At 33.0% G+C, this 15277-nt stretch overlaps 1 protein-coding gene across 3 annotated transcripts; it reads left to right on the top strand.

Annotated features, from left to right (window-relative positions):
* The first annotated feature begins 3686 nt into the window (after window positions 1-3686).
* LOC112096837 lies at window positions 3687-5059 on the top strand. Of its 3 annotated transcripts, none has more exons than XM_024180900.1 (5): window positions 3687-3996; window positions 4179-4316; window positions 4432-4506; window positions 4621-4798; window positions 4908-5059. In XM_024180900.1, the coding sequence occupies exons 1-5, from the start codon at window positions 3694-3696 to the stop codon at window positions 4928-4930; spliced, it is 717 nt and encodes a 238-aa protein (XP_024036668.1). In that variant the 5' UTR covers window positions 3687-3693; the 3' UTR covers window positions 4931-5059. The 3 variants fall into 3 exon arrangements, with proteins under 3 accessions (XP_024036668.1, XP_024036667.1, XP_024036666.1); XM_024180899.1 differs by having other exon boundaries at window positions 4423-4506; window positions 4911-5059; XM_024180898.1 differs by having other exon boundaries at window positions 4423-4506.
* Window positions 5060-15277: the final 10218 nt, after the last annotated feature.

Here is a 15277-nt window from a genome sequence, read left to right as displayed (position 1 = left end):
TCATCGTCATATATGCAATTTCGGCGTTGTTGATCTCTACGCTCCAACTTGAGGGGAAGTATGAAATAGTGGGAGTCAAATCTAAAATTTTAGGACAATTGAGATTCTGTAATTTCAGAAAATCCTGGATTATATCCTTGTTTGGTGTGAGTTCCCGTATGGCTTTAGAGAAAATGAGAGCCAAATATTCTTTGCACATAAAGCAGCGAATGAGCGTCTCCATCATGGTACCAAACTTGGTTAGGTTTCTCCTTATAAGGTGGTGCCTAAATGGCTAGGAGGAGCAAAGTGAAATGTCACTGATCATTGTCGCCAGTCAGGCCGTTTTGTTTCCCAATAAGTTGAAACCATCAAAGATGATGTTATTGCTGTATGTGTATATCTTTTCATTAATCGAGAGGAAGGAACAGTATATTAGTTATTGTTGCATGCATAGGGGAGTAAGATTGCATGTTACATATGAGTGAAGTGGAAGTGGGGCTTATTAATATCAAGGAACGCTAACATCAGGCAATGGCCGAAGCTGAAAAGATGTTAGCGTTCCTTGATTTACGATTATGCTTTCGTGAACCTTCTACAGCTGAGGTCTACAGTCTACTACGTCTCCAGAGGCAGATTTGCTCGCATTTATTCTTTTGATATTACCTGACCTGATAGGAAAAATCATACCCAAATCTCCGCATTAATCCGTAACTTGATCTGTCATTTCACTCTTAATTATGGAGGGAGAGAGAGAGTGCATGTAATCAGAAAAGAGTCAGAAAATTACTGCCCACTGATGTTTTCTTCGGCTACTTTTCCCTTCCGGAAGGAGAGGTTACTTAAAAACTCTTGAAAGTGACCGTAATAGAAAGACACAAGAGAAACCATATACGTAATGTAAGTTTGTTTCCAACTGGACAAACTGAACTGGCAAAACTTTATCATCGTGAAGAATTGTCAAAAGAAATTGCCTTTGGCTGGGCTTTATGCTTGATTCAAACAATAGGGAAGTGGGAAAATGGGAACCTTCATGGTCGAATCCACGGAAAATCTTTCAGCATCAGTATAATGACTTTTCTTCGTTTCTTTTTCATTTTTTTTTTCCCTGAAAAAGTGCTTCAATTCCCAGCTGTCTCATTTACAAGCAAAAGCCTGCAAACCACAAAAGTCATATCAAATCAATCTGGTTTTGCAAGCAAAGTTTGCCTACACGTCCTAGATACAGTGACAAAGCGTGGAGTTGGCATGGAGTGGTCTCGACTCTGACTTGATAAGTCCTTATAAGTACATCCCATTGCATTGGTTACATAACTCTACTACTTGGTAATTGTGTCAATTGAAAAAACCTTCTTGCAAGCTTGGGTTTTTGGCCTGGAGACTATTAGTTTGCCAGTCCGAGGCTCCAGGATTTGCTGCTTTTGGTGGGAACTGGGAGAAAAATGGGACTTGGTTTCCGTTTTGTTTTAGTTATTTGTTAAAGGATTAAGAGTAAAATCATCTGGCCCTCCATTAATATGACGCGATTGGCGTTGGCAACAATCACATCGCGATTGATGACAATCCTAGCGGGACCGCTTACGTTTCTATAGAAAAAAACAACTCGCGCTTTTTCTTAGTTATTAAACGTGCCGGAAATAGGCCTTATGCTTGCACTCTATCGAAAGAAAATAGTAGGATCTTTCCATTGCCTTCTCGGGAGTTGCAACATTAACAAATTGGTAGAAATTTCAATTCCATTCTTATTTTTCTTGCAAAAAAACAAAAACCATTCCCTTTTACAAATTTACTCTTTCATCCACGGAATGTTCAATTAAATCCACTCGAATATTATGCCATCGTCAATTTGATTCACTGTGGTTACAATTACGATCTACTGATATTTTATAATTAAAAAAATGATAAAATTTATCATGATCCGATGACATAATAATACATGAATTGAATTATGATTGAGATTTTTTACAATTATTAAATTAAATAAGTTTGAGTTAGCTCATATTTGTTACGATAGGATTACAACATGACAAAAACGAGGATATACAAAGTGAGGATATATATATATATATATTAAAATATAAAAATAACATATATAAAGTTTAATATATTAAAGATTATATTTTATTTTTAATATAATAAAGATTATATTTTCTTTTATCTGATAGTAATGTTTCTATTTTATTAAAATAAAAATGTGCTCACTCAATACACACGGATGTATGTATGTGTTGTTACGGCGAAACATTTGATATCTATAATTGAAAAAAAATCAGTTGTTGTGACTAGACAAGATGCCATTAACCACAAGCCCCTCTTTCCACTATGTGTCTTAAACTCTCAAAAATTTTAGAATCTATATAGGTAGTGTTTACTTTTTAGATTGGATTGGGAATCTTGAGGAGTGGGAATCTTAGGATTGGGAGTGTGGAGTGGAAGTGGGAGTAGGTTGTTTACTTACACTGGAATGGAAGTATGGAATAGAGATCAGAATCCAATTTATGTGTTTACTTTGTCTTGGATTGGGAGTAAATAATTTCAAATTACAATTTTATCCTTATTTAAAGAATTATAGTTTTTAATTACAAAACTAATAAAAAATATATTTAATGAATAATATTTATTTTATTATTTTTGTAAATTTATTATAATTATTAATATTCTTAATTATGAACAATAAATTATTAATTTTAATATAAAATGAAACCTTATTTTATTTTATTTAATATAATTATATTAAATTTATTATTATATAAAATAATAATATAATATTATTTAGTACAAAATTAATATTTTCTTAGAATAAACTATTTATTATTATTAATATTAAATAAATATAGTACTATTATTTTTAAAATAAATATAATAATATTATATTTATTAATTCTCTATTAATATAATAATATTATTTTAAAATAATTTTAACTTAGAATCAATGCAAATTATTATTTAGTTAAATATAATATTATTTATTTTATTTTATTAATTATAAAATATAAAATTAAATTAAATTAAAAAAATAAAAGGGTAAAAAAGGGAGAGGTGGGAGTGGATAATGGGAGTCCCACTCCCCCTCCCCACTCCAAAAATGAGTGGGGCCCACAGAGTGGGATTTCCACTCCCTTCTCATTTTAAGGAAGTAAACGCTGGAGTAAGAGGAATCCACACTTCCCACTCCCACTCCAGCAAGTAAACACAGCCATATTATATCATGTCACCCGTATAATATGTAAATAATGTCGAGAGATATGAGTGTATTTATTTTGTAAATTATTATGTAAATAATGATTATATTAAACTCAATTACTCATATCATACGTGTATTAATTAATTGTAATAGCACAAATATATTGTAAAATTTCTCATTAAACTCTCTCTGTCCCCCCAAAATCAAATGATGGATCACTATCAATCAGCAGTAACGGTCAAAAACATCATACGAGAGAATTCATTAAAAAAAAAAACAGAAACAAAAAAACAAAAACAGAAACAAAGACAAACAAGTCGCTTCCCAACTTATAAGCCAAAAGGCCCGAAACCCTTCCAAGTTCCAACCCTAAGTTCCTGTACAATTTCTTCTGTAGACAGTACATTCCTACATCACATGATGATTAAGACACTGCGACAGTAGCATTTAATAGCCCACAGTCACAGGCACAGCCCTTTTTCTCCTCCTAATTGGCTTCCATTTCCTTCATTACTCTTGCTATGCCGTCCATGTTCCATCATCAATCGTTTCATCCAAATTCCAATATGTACACACATACTCTTTACAAAATTTCAGTTTTCGTTATATGTCTGAGCTTGCAGCAATTTCAGTTTGCGATAGGAGAAGATTGTAGCGAGGAAAGGACAACAGATGCAGCGATGGAATCAATGGGATGCAAAAGGCCCTCGCAAGAGAATGCAGCAGATGCTTCGAAAGCGTCAGAGATCAACAAGAAGTTAGGCAACGTACGAGGGCGGGCTAAATGTGCCGCTAGCAGGAGTGACTCTCAGCGTCTCTCATCAGCTGAGAAAGTAAGTGTTGCAAGTTTAAGATGAACATTATTATTATTATTATTATTATCAAAAAATTATTAATAATTATCATTATCATATGAAAAGCTATGGCCTTTTGACTTTTAGATGGGTAGGACAGATGTAAATCCATCACATCATTTTTGTGATTTATTAAATGACCATCTGTCCATGATTTACAGAAAAGGAGACAAAAATTTCTTGACAAGCTGCAGTGTTTGCGAAATATGGTTCCTTCGGGCAACAAGGAAAAGAAAAGCAGGACAGATGAGCTTGATGATACCATTCTTTATCTGAAATACCTTGAAAATCAATACTTGGTAACAAAGATCATGTTACATTTAATTATGGTCTATATACATACATATACTGGATCTTCACACCGTGGCTTTTTTTTTTTTTAATATTTTCTCATATACATGATAGTATTTTCAGCTCATGTTAGCCGAACCTGGTTCTCCAAATCCCTCCAATCTAGTAACTAAACCTAAAAAATTCATTGCAAATAAGGTGATACTACCAGCTTCTTCCAATATCTATCCACCTATCAAATATATTTATTTTCTCACTTCATTTGTCCATATCTGAGATCTGACTTGTGCTTAACAAAATTTTATGCAACAGAAGTCTGGTGCCTTCTCTAGCAACCAATGCGTTCGCAGTAAATGTAAATTTTGCCCGTCCAGCGCAACAGATAACCGCGCAGTTACCATTTGCTTCTCAAGTCGCAGCTGGGGGATCTTCAACCTCTGCGTTGACTATCCCAGCAGAACAATACCTTCATGGCCCGTCGTCATTTGCAGTAATTTGCTTCTACGCAAAACCTAATCATCTGCATGTCTTGTTTATTTTATCATGCTGCACGTATTAATATTAATATGAATTACAATTTATTAATTGTTTCATTGCAGCAGTAGTTACCCATCACATATGATCCTAAGACACTGAGCATTCTCCATCAGTCGGTTTCTCGCCGATGATCAGCTTTCCTTTTTATATCCATGGGATGAAGCTAACATGGTCCGAAGTTCCAACAAGTTGGATTTCTTTTCTTTTCTTTTCTTTTTTTTTCCCTGTTGCTAACAATGTGTGTAATTACGCCTTTAGCAGCAACATGCAGCCTGTTTAATTAAAGATGCACTGTTAAATTAAAGACGCACTGATAGTTAATCGGTGAATTGGTATTCTGTTTTGTTAATTTTGGACAAGTTACAGATTCTAGCAGCCGGTACTTCATGAATGTCCTTCGTGAGGACTTGAGATTTTAGCAGTATGCTAACATGTTCACTTATCTCTCTAATAAATACTTGTTTCTGTATGTATTTTCACGTGTCTCAGTTTTGATCATATAAAATCTAGGACTGATTCATGGATTGAGTTTATATTTGCACTCTGTATATTAATTCATGGTAAGAAATTGGGAGCATTGGACAAAATTCTGGGAGACTCTGGGGGCTGAAATATAAGTATATACCAATAAATATTTGCTGGCTATTTCCCACTAAAAAGTTTATTTGTCAATCAATTTCAACTCAAAATAAATTTTCCTTTTTTTTTTAGTAAGAAAATGAACCAGAATCTGATTTCTATGTTGAATGACATTGTCGGTTCATAAGTTCAGAGCCACCTGAATTGACTGTTTATAGCTGATTACTTGTCGATTGGCTGCAAGTTTCTCGTGTACGACATCAGCCTATGTCAGCTCAAGGCAGTAAGTCTAGCATGTGATGCTCACGTGCTACCTCTTAAATGAAATGCGCAAAACGACTTTGACTCTGTCGTTTCTTCAAACTTAATTACTCACATGAGAAGCACGTGCGTTAACCCAAGTTAAGAAGCCGTTAAGGTCGTTACAGCAGCGGGAACACGCTGGCGAGTGGGGTAACTTGTGAGAAGGATCTGAAAATGTATATAAAGCTTTATCAAGTGATTCTTGATTCATTCTGTAGCTTGTATCTTTATGTATGGGCTTGTAAATCTGATCTTTGTTGATCTATTGAATAACTCCCCTGATCTTCAAATCGATATTAGTTGCTTTAGGCAGAACCACTGTAAACAGACTGTCCTTCGACTGTTTTTGTATTTTTGATTCGTTTTGTTTTGATTAATTGCTTATTCTTGATTGATAGTCAGTTGATCTTGGTCCAACATTAATAAATAAATTGATAGGTTGGGTTTTGAATCGTATTGAAAAATAATTACTAAATAAATTGTTCGGCCTAAAATGAAACATTATTTTGTCTTATGGCTACTATGAGATCAACACCTAAAAATGCAAAAATTAAAAAAAAAAAAAAAGAGTTTAAATTTAAAAATATATGACAGAGACGGTCAGCAAAGCTTAGCTGCTTGAAAATTAAATTCTCAATATGTAGTTTTTATTAGCTTAATTTTCATCTTTTGTGATATATTCGCCACTAATTTTTCAAATATTTTTAGTTATTCCGATGACTAAATCTGATCGTATTTGAATTTCATGTTAAAATTATATTATTATGTCAGCTACTTAATTGTGTTTTCTTTTGTTTTTGTTTTTACCCCTCAAGGTTAGTAGTTACAATGCAACCATCCATCACATCACAAAAAATAAGCTCGTTAATCCACTTTTAATGGGTGTGAACGAAATTGAAAGTGTCTAGGAACTGTAGAAAAATTTGGCCTGATTCAGACCTAGACCTGACCTATGCATGATTTTAAATATTCGGGTTGGGCTCATGTTTTATATAAAATGTCTAAGTTCAGCCCGCAACTTATAAAAACACTCAGGAAATTTTTAAAATTTATTTACTTTTTAATTAAAATTATGGGTGCGTATATTCCGGTTCGGATTGGATTTTGGTTTAATCAGATTAGGAAAAAAGGTGATCTGAACTCGTAATCTAATCCTATCTTAATATAATTTGGATTAGATTGAGAGTATCTATCATAGATGGCTTGTGTGTGTATGGTGTTTTGGGTTCGATTAAGTTGGCTAAAATCCAACCCGATCAGGTTGGAATCTTCATCTGCATTCAATCTTAACCCGAATTTTTACCGGTCAGATTGGGTCGGGTTATTTACTCACTCCCAATTAAAATACAACTTTTAACATGTATTTAACACATCCTTCACAAATATTTAAAGTTTTAGATCATTTAAAGCCTAATCTAACAAAAGCCCAACCTAACCCAGGCCGGGCAAAAGACATGCTAGGGCCAGCTCGGATTTTACCAATCCCGGCCCGTATCTGACATTTAATCATCTTAGGATCTATTGACGGTTCTTTTTTTTTTTTTTTAAATTAAAAGAGATCAAACTAATTGCACTTTTTAATGGAGACAATTTTTACTCTTGTACTGTTATTTATTATTATTCTTTTTTGGAATAAAATGCAAACAAGTAAGAAATTGGTAAATGACGAAAAAGAAAACTATGAACCGTTAGGTGTACTTGGTATATTTTTTAGTTGGTATTTTTCGTGATACAAAAATTGTGGTTTTAAGTTGATTTTTTTAATTAATTTGAGTTTTGTTCAAAAGTTGAAAGCAAATTCGTCTATTAATAAATTTATTGTTCCAAAACTTTGCAATGCGAATATTGACAAAAAATAAAAACTCCTCACTAATTGTCATAATAATACTAAAAATTTTAACATTATTAAGTCCCAATTGATAGTACATTATTTATAAATCAAAATTTTAGATGCCCGATATTATTAAAGTGTTTTTTAAAATGAGTGGCAATTCAATCGCATAAATATATAACAAAGTCTTTAGTAAACTCGCTAAATGGCCAAATCATAGCTCCTTTTTTTTTTTTTTTCATTTTTCAAATCTTAAATCTAAGAGGATCTTTGGATGCATGGCCAAATGATAAACTTACTTTCATGACGCGTGCGTATGACTGCGAGGTTGGAATCATCGATACATAAAGCAAATCAGTGAGCTGCTAGCGATAGTCCCAAAACTTGGTTTGCTGTTCTTAACTATCGCGTGGGGATTCTCCGCACTGATAAATTATCGAATATATCAGAGGTACTATGACAATAATATAACAAAATAAATAATAGTATGACATGTGTATATTTGTATTGAAATCATTATGCAAGTGGTGATTATATTAAATTTAACCACATATATCATGCATGCATCAATTGGTTGTAATTAGGGGCGAAACAAGTCAATCTTGGCTGGAGGAGCCAAATAATTTTTTCAAAAAAAAATTAATAAAATTTTTAATGTAAATAAGTAATTATTAATATAATAGAAAATAAAGTACTTTAATCAAAGTTCACATTTTGTTTCAAAACATACAGACAAGTGAACAAACAAAATTATAAAATCTCCTAAACTTGAGTTTTGCGTTCTTTCATGGAACAAAAATCAAATACAATAGATTTAATATAAAATATTATGTATTAAACTATTAATTTTTTTTTTTTCTTTATAGGGGTCATGGTCCATGCTGGTCCCTATATAGATCCACCCCTAGTTGTAATACATTCAGAGGTATTATGGAATTTTTTTTTTCCTCATCAATTGTGCAAGTGAAAACTGGTCAAAACAAAATAGCATGTCATTGATTACAATAATCTAAAATCCTGAACAGGACGAAGGAAATTTACCAAAGCCAAAATTGAACCTGGAAAGCACAAGTACTCTTATTTCCCTCTTGCATTTGTAAATTGTAATTTGTTCCCAGTCCTTCCTGTTCCACCATATTCGCTGAGCGAGTTGACATGATTCATTGGAATTGTTTATTGTATATATACTGAGGAAAGGGGTATTAACCGTATTATCCTCTAACTATTAAAAATACAAATAATTAACATCTCATAACCATTTCGAATTTTTATTTTATATTAATTAACTTCTTTTTTCAACTGTTGTCAAAGAATTTAAGATAAAAAAATACTTTATTTTTTATCCTCTTAAAATATTAATTTTCCTTTTTTAACTGAATTCAGGAATTTTTATCTTAACTTTTTTTTAACGATTTAACCAAAAAAAAATTGTTGGTTTGGTATAGAATTAAAATTTACATAATTTCCCCTTAGAGAAATAATAATTACCACGCTGCACAAAAGTTCAAGCAATTAATCCCACTAAACCTTTGATCTTTCATTTCACTCTGAACTTTACGGGAATAGAAATTATAGCTGATGACAATTTGTCAGAAAGCCATTGCTCATTGGTTTCTTCCTTACTCAACTTTTCCTTATTTTATGAAAAAGAGTCAAAGTAACAATTTAACAGGATCGAGATTCCAGAGAGCTTATTGTATCCAACCAACCACGCAAAATGAACAAGTGATGGAAGCCCAAACTTTTTTTAAAAAATATATATATACCGATTTATTATAATAAAAATTCTACTCATATTTTAAAATTAAAAATTATTCAGGATTTTTTTTAATAATTTTATTATGGTACAGTTTAAATTCGATTTTCACTTAATATTAATGATAAATCTATTTTATCCTAAATGTGAGGAGATATATAAACTCTTATTCAAAAGAGAAATCGCGTCCCAACCATTATTAAGAATCGATTATTGAGGGCATACGTTGCCAATGAACTACAGCGATTGAAGCTCAAACTTGAACTTGAAAATGTAGTGCTTGAATTTGGAAGCATGCTGGCTTACATGGAAAACTAATTCACATGAGCAGTTTGGTTGCCATTCCAAAGTATTTGTCAGAAGAACCTTCGTGCTGGGAGATGCATGATCTATTGATCTTTTATTACTCTTATCTTTTTGCGTTGATAATAATCGTCATATTGTCCCCTTGACAATATTGTAAATCTCTGAAAGAGGATTTGTCGGAGTCATAGTTCAATTCTCAACTTCACTAAATCTACAGTCATATCAAAGCAGCACCACCAGTTAGGAAAGGAAAATTGATCTAAACATGTACGAATTAACTACAGTAACAGGCGTGGCATGGCATAAATCGGCACAGAATGGGGTGGTCGCAACCCCCGATTTGATAATTCACTGTTGCACAACATTGTATTGGTTGGCTAAATTTGTACTTGGTAACTGTGTGACTGAACATAAGCTTGTTGCAGGCCTGGACGTTTGGCGCCCGGGCCCTGAGAGAGGAGGCGTTTACCAGTCTTGAGGGTTGGTTTATTTATTTCAATTTCTTTGGGGTCTTTAATCTGTTGACCATTTTGGCAGACGTGCGGTGCCGTGCCCGTGTGGGGGTCGGGTGAAAATCATCAGGCATATATCCCACGTAGCACCTTTGCTTTTAAGTTTTAACATTGCAGATAGCCCACATGGTTTGGGTCAGTGAATATCACATCACCATTGTTGACCCCAAACGACCCCCTTGCCACGTTTCCATCTATAAGGAATTCCCGCTTTACGTTTTCATGGTTAGTGGCCGAAATTGCGCCCGCGTCTACTCCTACATCCTATGAGAAAACAGTAGGGATTACGATATTCCTTTGTAATGATATATATATATATATATATATATATATATATATATATATATATATGTGGATCCAGCTATGGTGCTACAGTTGTATGGTACCTCAGCTGGATCCAGCCATTGAATCGAGTTCTGATGACAATTATGGACTAGTTCTAATGGTTGGATTCAGCTGTGGTACCATACAACTGTGGTACTATAGCTTTGCCCTATATATATATATATATATATATATATATATATATATATATTAAATGTTTCGATCTAAGATTTTAAATTACGAAAAAATACAGAAAAATTTTAAAACCATACAATTTTAAAAATTTAAATATATATACAGAAATGTTCTAACATAGAATTTTAAAGTATAAAAAAATACGGAAAAATTTTAAAATTGCATGATTTTAAAGGTTTAAAACTATAAAATTGTGTGGTTTTAAAATTTTCTCGCACTTTAAAATTCTGGACCAAAAAACTACTATATATATCTATGTGAACACTCTCATTTTTTACATGTTTTTTAGTCATATAATTTAATAGAGTTAGTTTTTATTACTATTAAATCGCATGACTTTATTTTGTATTGAGAATTAACTTTATCAAGTTGTATAACTTAACAATTTGTTTGCATTTAAAAAAATGAGAGTACTCACACCTGAAAATGATTATACACACACATATATAATTGTTATTTAATAAGAGATCATTAAATTATTAAAATGATAGAATAAGTTAAAAGATAATAAAAATAAACACTTTAATATAATATATTTTGTTCTATAGTGTATGATTTTTTTTAACTTATCATTTACTTTAATAATAACTTGACGAGTAGCTTATTGAGAAATTATTATATATAGCACATCATATGGGCAAATTGGGAGAGCGATAGCTCATGCGTATCTGGCTTTTATTGGATAACTAGATATAATAGACATTCTCTAATGTAGGCACCCTCTTTTTTTTTTTTTTTACTTATGCGAACTCGCTTTTAAACAATGCAATTTAATAGAGTTAGATTTTAATGCTATTAAATTGCACAACTTTATAGTGTATTAAAAAAATAACTCTATTAAGCTGCACGACTTAACAATGTATCCTTAACCCCAAAAAAAAAGGCTTGTACCTGAGAATAATTATATATATATAGAGTAATTTTTAATAAATAATCCTCTTACTTTAGTAAAGTAAAAATAATTTAAAAGACATGACACTTTAATATAGTTTACTTTGTTATGTTATGTATTGAAATTTACAATTTTCATCTTTTAACTTATTCTTTATCATATTAAAGTAAAGGAACACATATTAGACGATGATTATATATATATATATATATATATATATAATTTCATAATTTTTCACAGTATCTAAAAAGTAAGTGTTATATTTTAAAATATGTTTAGCTACGGTTAACCAAAATATGGCACCTTCAAGCCCTTCCTCTTAACACTCGATTATCTATTTTTGTATTTTCATGTTTCTTTCTTGATCTCTCCAAAAATTTGAAATTTACCAAGCTAGGATTACAAGAAGGCAAGAGGCTTCCATTTAGGGTTTATAATCCAATGATATTCATGCTCTCTACGTATGTTGAGGGAATTTTCTACTTTCTTATTTCTTTCTTAATCTCCCGAAAGTTTTGATAGTTAACAAGATGGGGATAGAAGAAGTCATCATTTAGGCCTATAACATATGGTATTCATACTCTCAACATATGAGTAAATAAATTTGAGCTCCATAGGATTCATTTTTTTTTAATAATAATAGATTTCTCTCCATATATTATTAAAAGTAAATTATTGAGTTTAATAGTTGGTAAATTTCTCTCAATTATTAATGAAAATAAATTTTCAGGCTTAATGCGCCTCTAGCTATCTGTACTATCTGTATATAATTTCGGATAGTGTGTGTGTGGATATCGATAGAGATATAATGATAATAACAACAACAATAATAATAATAATAAGCCTAGAAGCCTAGAAGAAACCAAAACTCGCAGAGTTGGTACATATTCGCATGGCACATTGGCACATGATGATACTGTTTTTTCACTACTTCTGTGGAGATGGAACCCGGGTCCCGCAGCTCTCCGGTTAATTAATTGCTTTCTTTCCACTAATTTACTTAATGACCCCTTGCTTTTCTTTTCTGTTTTCTCAAATTCATCATCAATCATTTCAACCGATCCCTCTTTCTATAAATTCACTTACATGTCCGCGGTAGTATGTACCTCATTCAGTGCTCTCAAACTCAAAACTCCTTTCAATGAATGTTATTTATTTATTTATTTTTTTTTTGAGAAGCTCCTCTTTTATTTCAAACAGCAGTAAATCCCGTCGCAAAACACCCAGAACACCATTGGTACATATGAGCTAATCAGACTTTACGAATGAATGCTCAACGCGCAAATGCCTTTTGCATGAACAAAATTAAACACGTTTACTAGCTAATTACCAAAATTTCTTTTGTTTCTTCTTTTTTTTAGGTATATTTGTAATAGCTCAAGATGAGTCACGAATTTCTAAGAAACATTGTACGCTGTCCTTGTTCTCCAGTGAGCTACACATCTGATACTAATGAGGCAGTGGACATGTCCGAACTTTCAAAACAGCTTGAAAAGATCAGGTTAAATTGCATGCAACAAAAGACAAATGTTTCCTCTGATAAGCCACAGCCAGGTTATTATGATAATTATAAGCCTGGGGTTTGTGGCCTATTTGACAAACTCTCAGCCGATGACGAGGACGACATGTTTAGTTGGCAGGGAAAGCCCGAAAGTAATGAGGGGGATGACGATGACAGTATAAATTTTAGCGAGCTGTTTCGTGACCTAGGTTCCCGGAAGATGAATAACTCTTCGCCGCAGAGTTCTAGATGCCAAATGGAGGTCAAAGTCGAAGAGGCTGCTACGGAGGAGGAGGTGGTGGTCATTGGATCCGACACTGAAGAGAAGGATGATGCGGCCGTCATGAGTACTGAAATTATTTCATCCATCACCACCAGCTTCAGTACGGAAAGAGCAGAGGCATCATCATTATCATCCGCCTGTGCTTTGCCTCGCCAGAAAGAAGAGTGTAATGGTGATCAGAAAACAACAAAACTTGTAACCATGGGATTCATGGGGAATAAGGAAAAGAAAGCATCTACTAATGCCTTTAAAGCGTCAGCTGAACACAAGCGGGGCTTCAAACGTGCGGGGAAAAGGAGACCAGAGTATCACTTTCAACTTCAAAGAGTATGAGTATATCTATATATATGATTGATTTTAAAGATACATTTTTTTTTTCCTTTATAACCCTAATTAACGTTCGATAAATATCGTAAAAAATCATGTAACTCCATCCGTGCATAATTGACAGAAAAGAAGGCAAAATATTAATGAGAAGCTGCAGTGTTTGCAAGACGTGGTACCTTGGTGTAATGGGGAAAGCAGCAGGAACGATAAGCTTATTAATGAGATCATCACTCAGACGAAATATCTCCAAAATCGTATCGGGGTAACGAAAACAGCAACACTACTTTGTAATAGCTAGCTAGTATTTTTGTCGATCGTATCGTTTTTTTAATAAATAGTATTTCTCACATGTAATTAATAGTTTAGCATTTCTTAATTTGCAGTTCTCGTCAGCGAATGCTGGTCCTCGTCAACATCCAGCCTCAGAAAGTAATTACATGCGTAACTACAATGATGAGGTAAGACTGGTGCTAGTAGTGAGTTTAGTATGAGTTTGAGTTGTGAGCATCACTGCTGACTTGTGCTTTAACTAATGTTTATACATGCAAAATCAAGCATCCTGTTTACGCGGGATTAACAGATGCTAATTTTGGCTATTACGCGCTCAATCCAGCGCAGCAAGTAACTGTAAGAGCAAATTATACACCAGATAAGCAAATGCCATTTCAATTTGTCCCTCAAATTGCACCCCCGAGAGTTTCAACCTCTTCTGCTATGTCCATCCCAGGAAAATACGTTCTTGCCCCGCACTTGTTTTTTGTGAGTACTGCCTCTAAACGGACCTTTTTTTTTAATTACCAGTTTATTATATTTATTTTTTTCATATCATGTTACCGTTATTTATTAATTAATATGAATAAATAACTTGTATATTGCAGCAAGATGAACCCATAATTTGGGAAACCGAATCATTAAGCCTTCACTATCAGTGGCTTTTAAGCCAAAGATGATCTGCCATTTAGTATCCGTTTGCATATATGTTCGGGATGAAGCCAACCTGATCCAAAGCGCGCGCCAGATGAAAGCTGTGAAGCTTTTTGTTTAATGTATAATTACTTAATTTTTATTGCTATATATCATGGTCATGTGTCGGGTTTGATCATAAAATATCCAGAAATGAACTGCTATGTTAATTATTTATACTGCAGCAGCAGTACTGCTACAGTGTTTCGTTTAGGACAAATTCTGGGACATAGCCATTAGCCAATACAATACAGCTACAGCTGATGATGAAATTTCTTTTCTATCGCGAACGCTCTCATTTTTTTTTTTTTTTTTTTCATGCAAACATATTTTTAAGTTCTACAGCTTAATAGAGTCATAGTTTCATGCTATTAAACTGGGGAAATTTACAAAATTAGCCATAAAACTTTTACGTTTTTCAACTTTAACCCCCCAAAGTTTTTTCTATCATAACTAGCCAAACACCTTATGTTTGGACTACATTACCCTCATCACTTTCATCAAATTTACAAAGCCATGCCACTTTTTCAAATTTACAAAGCCATGGCACCTGTTCCATTGCTTGTCGCGCATAAACCCACGGATTTTATGGAGTACATGATTTTGGATTTGATTTGTCTCGTCGTAAGCTTCGAAACGGAATATGTATACGCCTAAAAT

The sequence above is a fragment of the Citrus clementina genome, unplaced genomic scaffold, assembly GCF_000493195.1.
Source record: "Citrus clementina cultivar Clemenules unplaced genomic scaffold, Citrus_clementina_v1.0 scaffold_7, whole genome shotgun sequence".
Lineage (NCBI taxonomy): Eukaryota > Viridiplantae > Streptophyta > Magnoliopsida > Sapindales > Rutaceae > Citrus > Citrus x clementina.
This window is presented reverse-complemented; position numbering and strand designations above follow the sequence as displayed.

Coding starts and splice junctions, on each gene's coding strand:
- LOC112096837 (XM_024180898.1), top strand. CDS start 3,694: ATGTTCCATCATCAATCGTTTCATCCAAATTCCAATATGTACACACAT. Junction 4,317..4,422: donor ACCTTGAAAATCAATACTTG/GTAACAAAGATC, acceptor TATACATGATAG/TATTTTCAGCTCATGTTAGC. Junction 4,799..4,907: donor ATGGCCCGTCGTCATTTGCA/GTAATTTGCTTC, acceptor GTTTCATTGCAG/CAGTAGTTACCCATCACATA.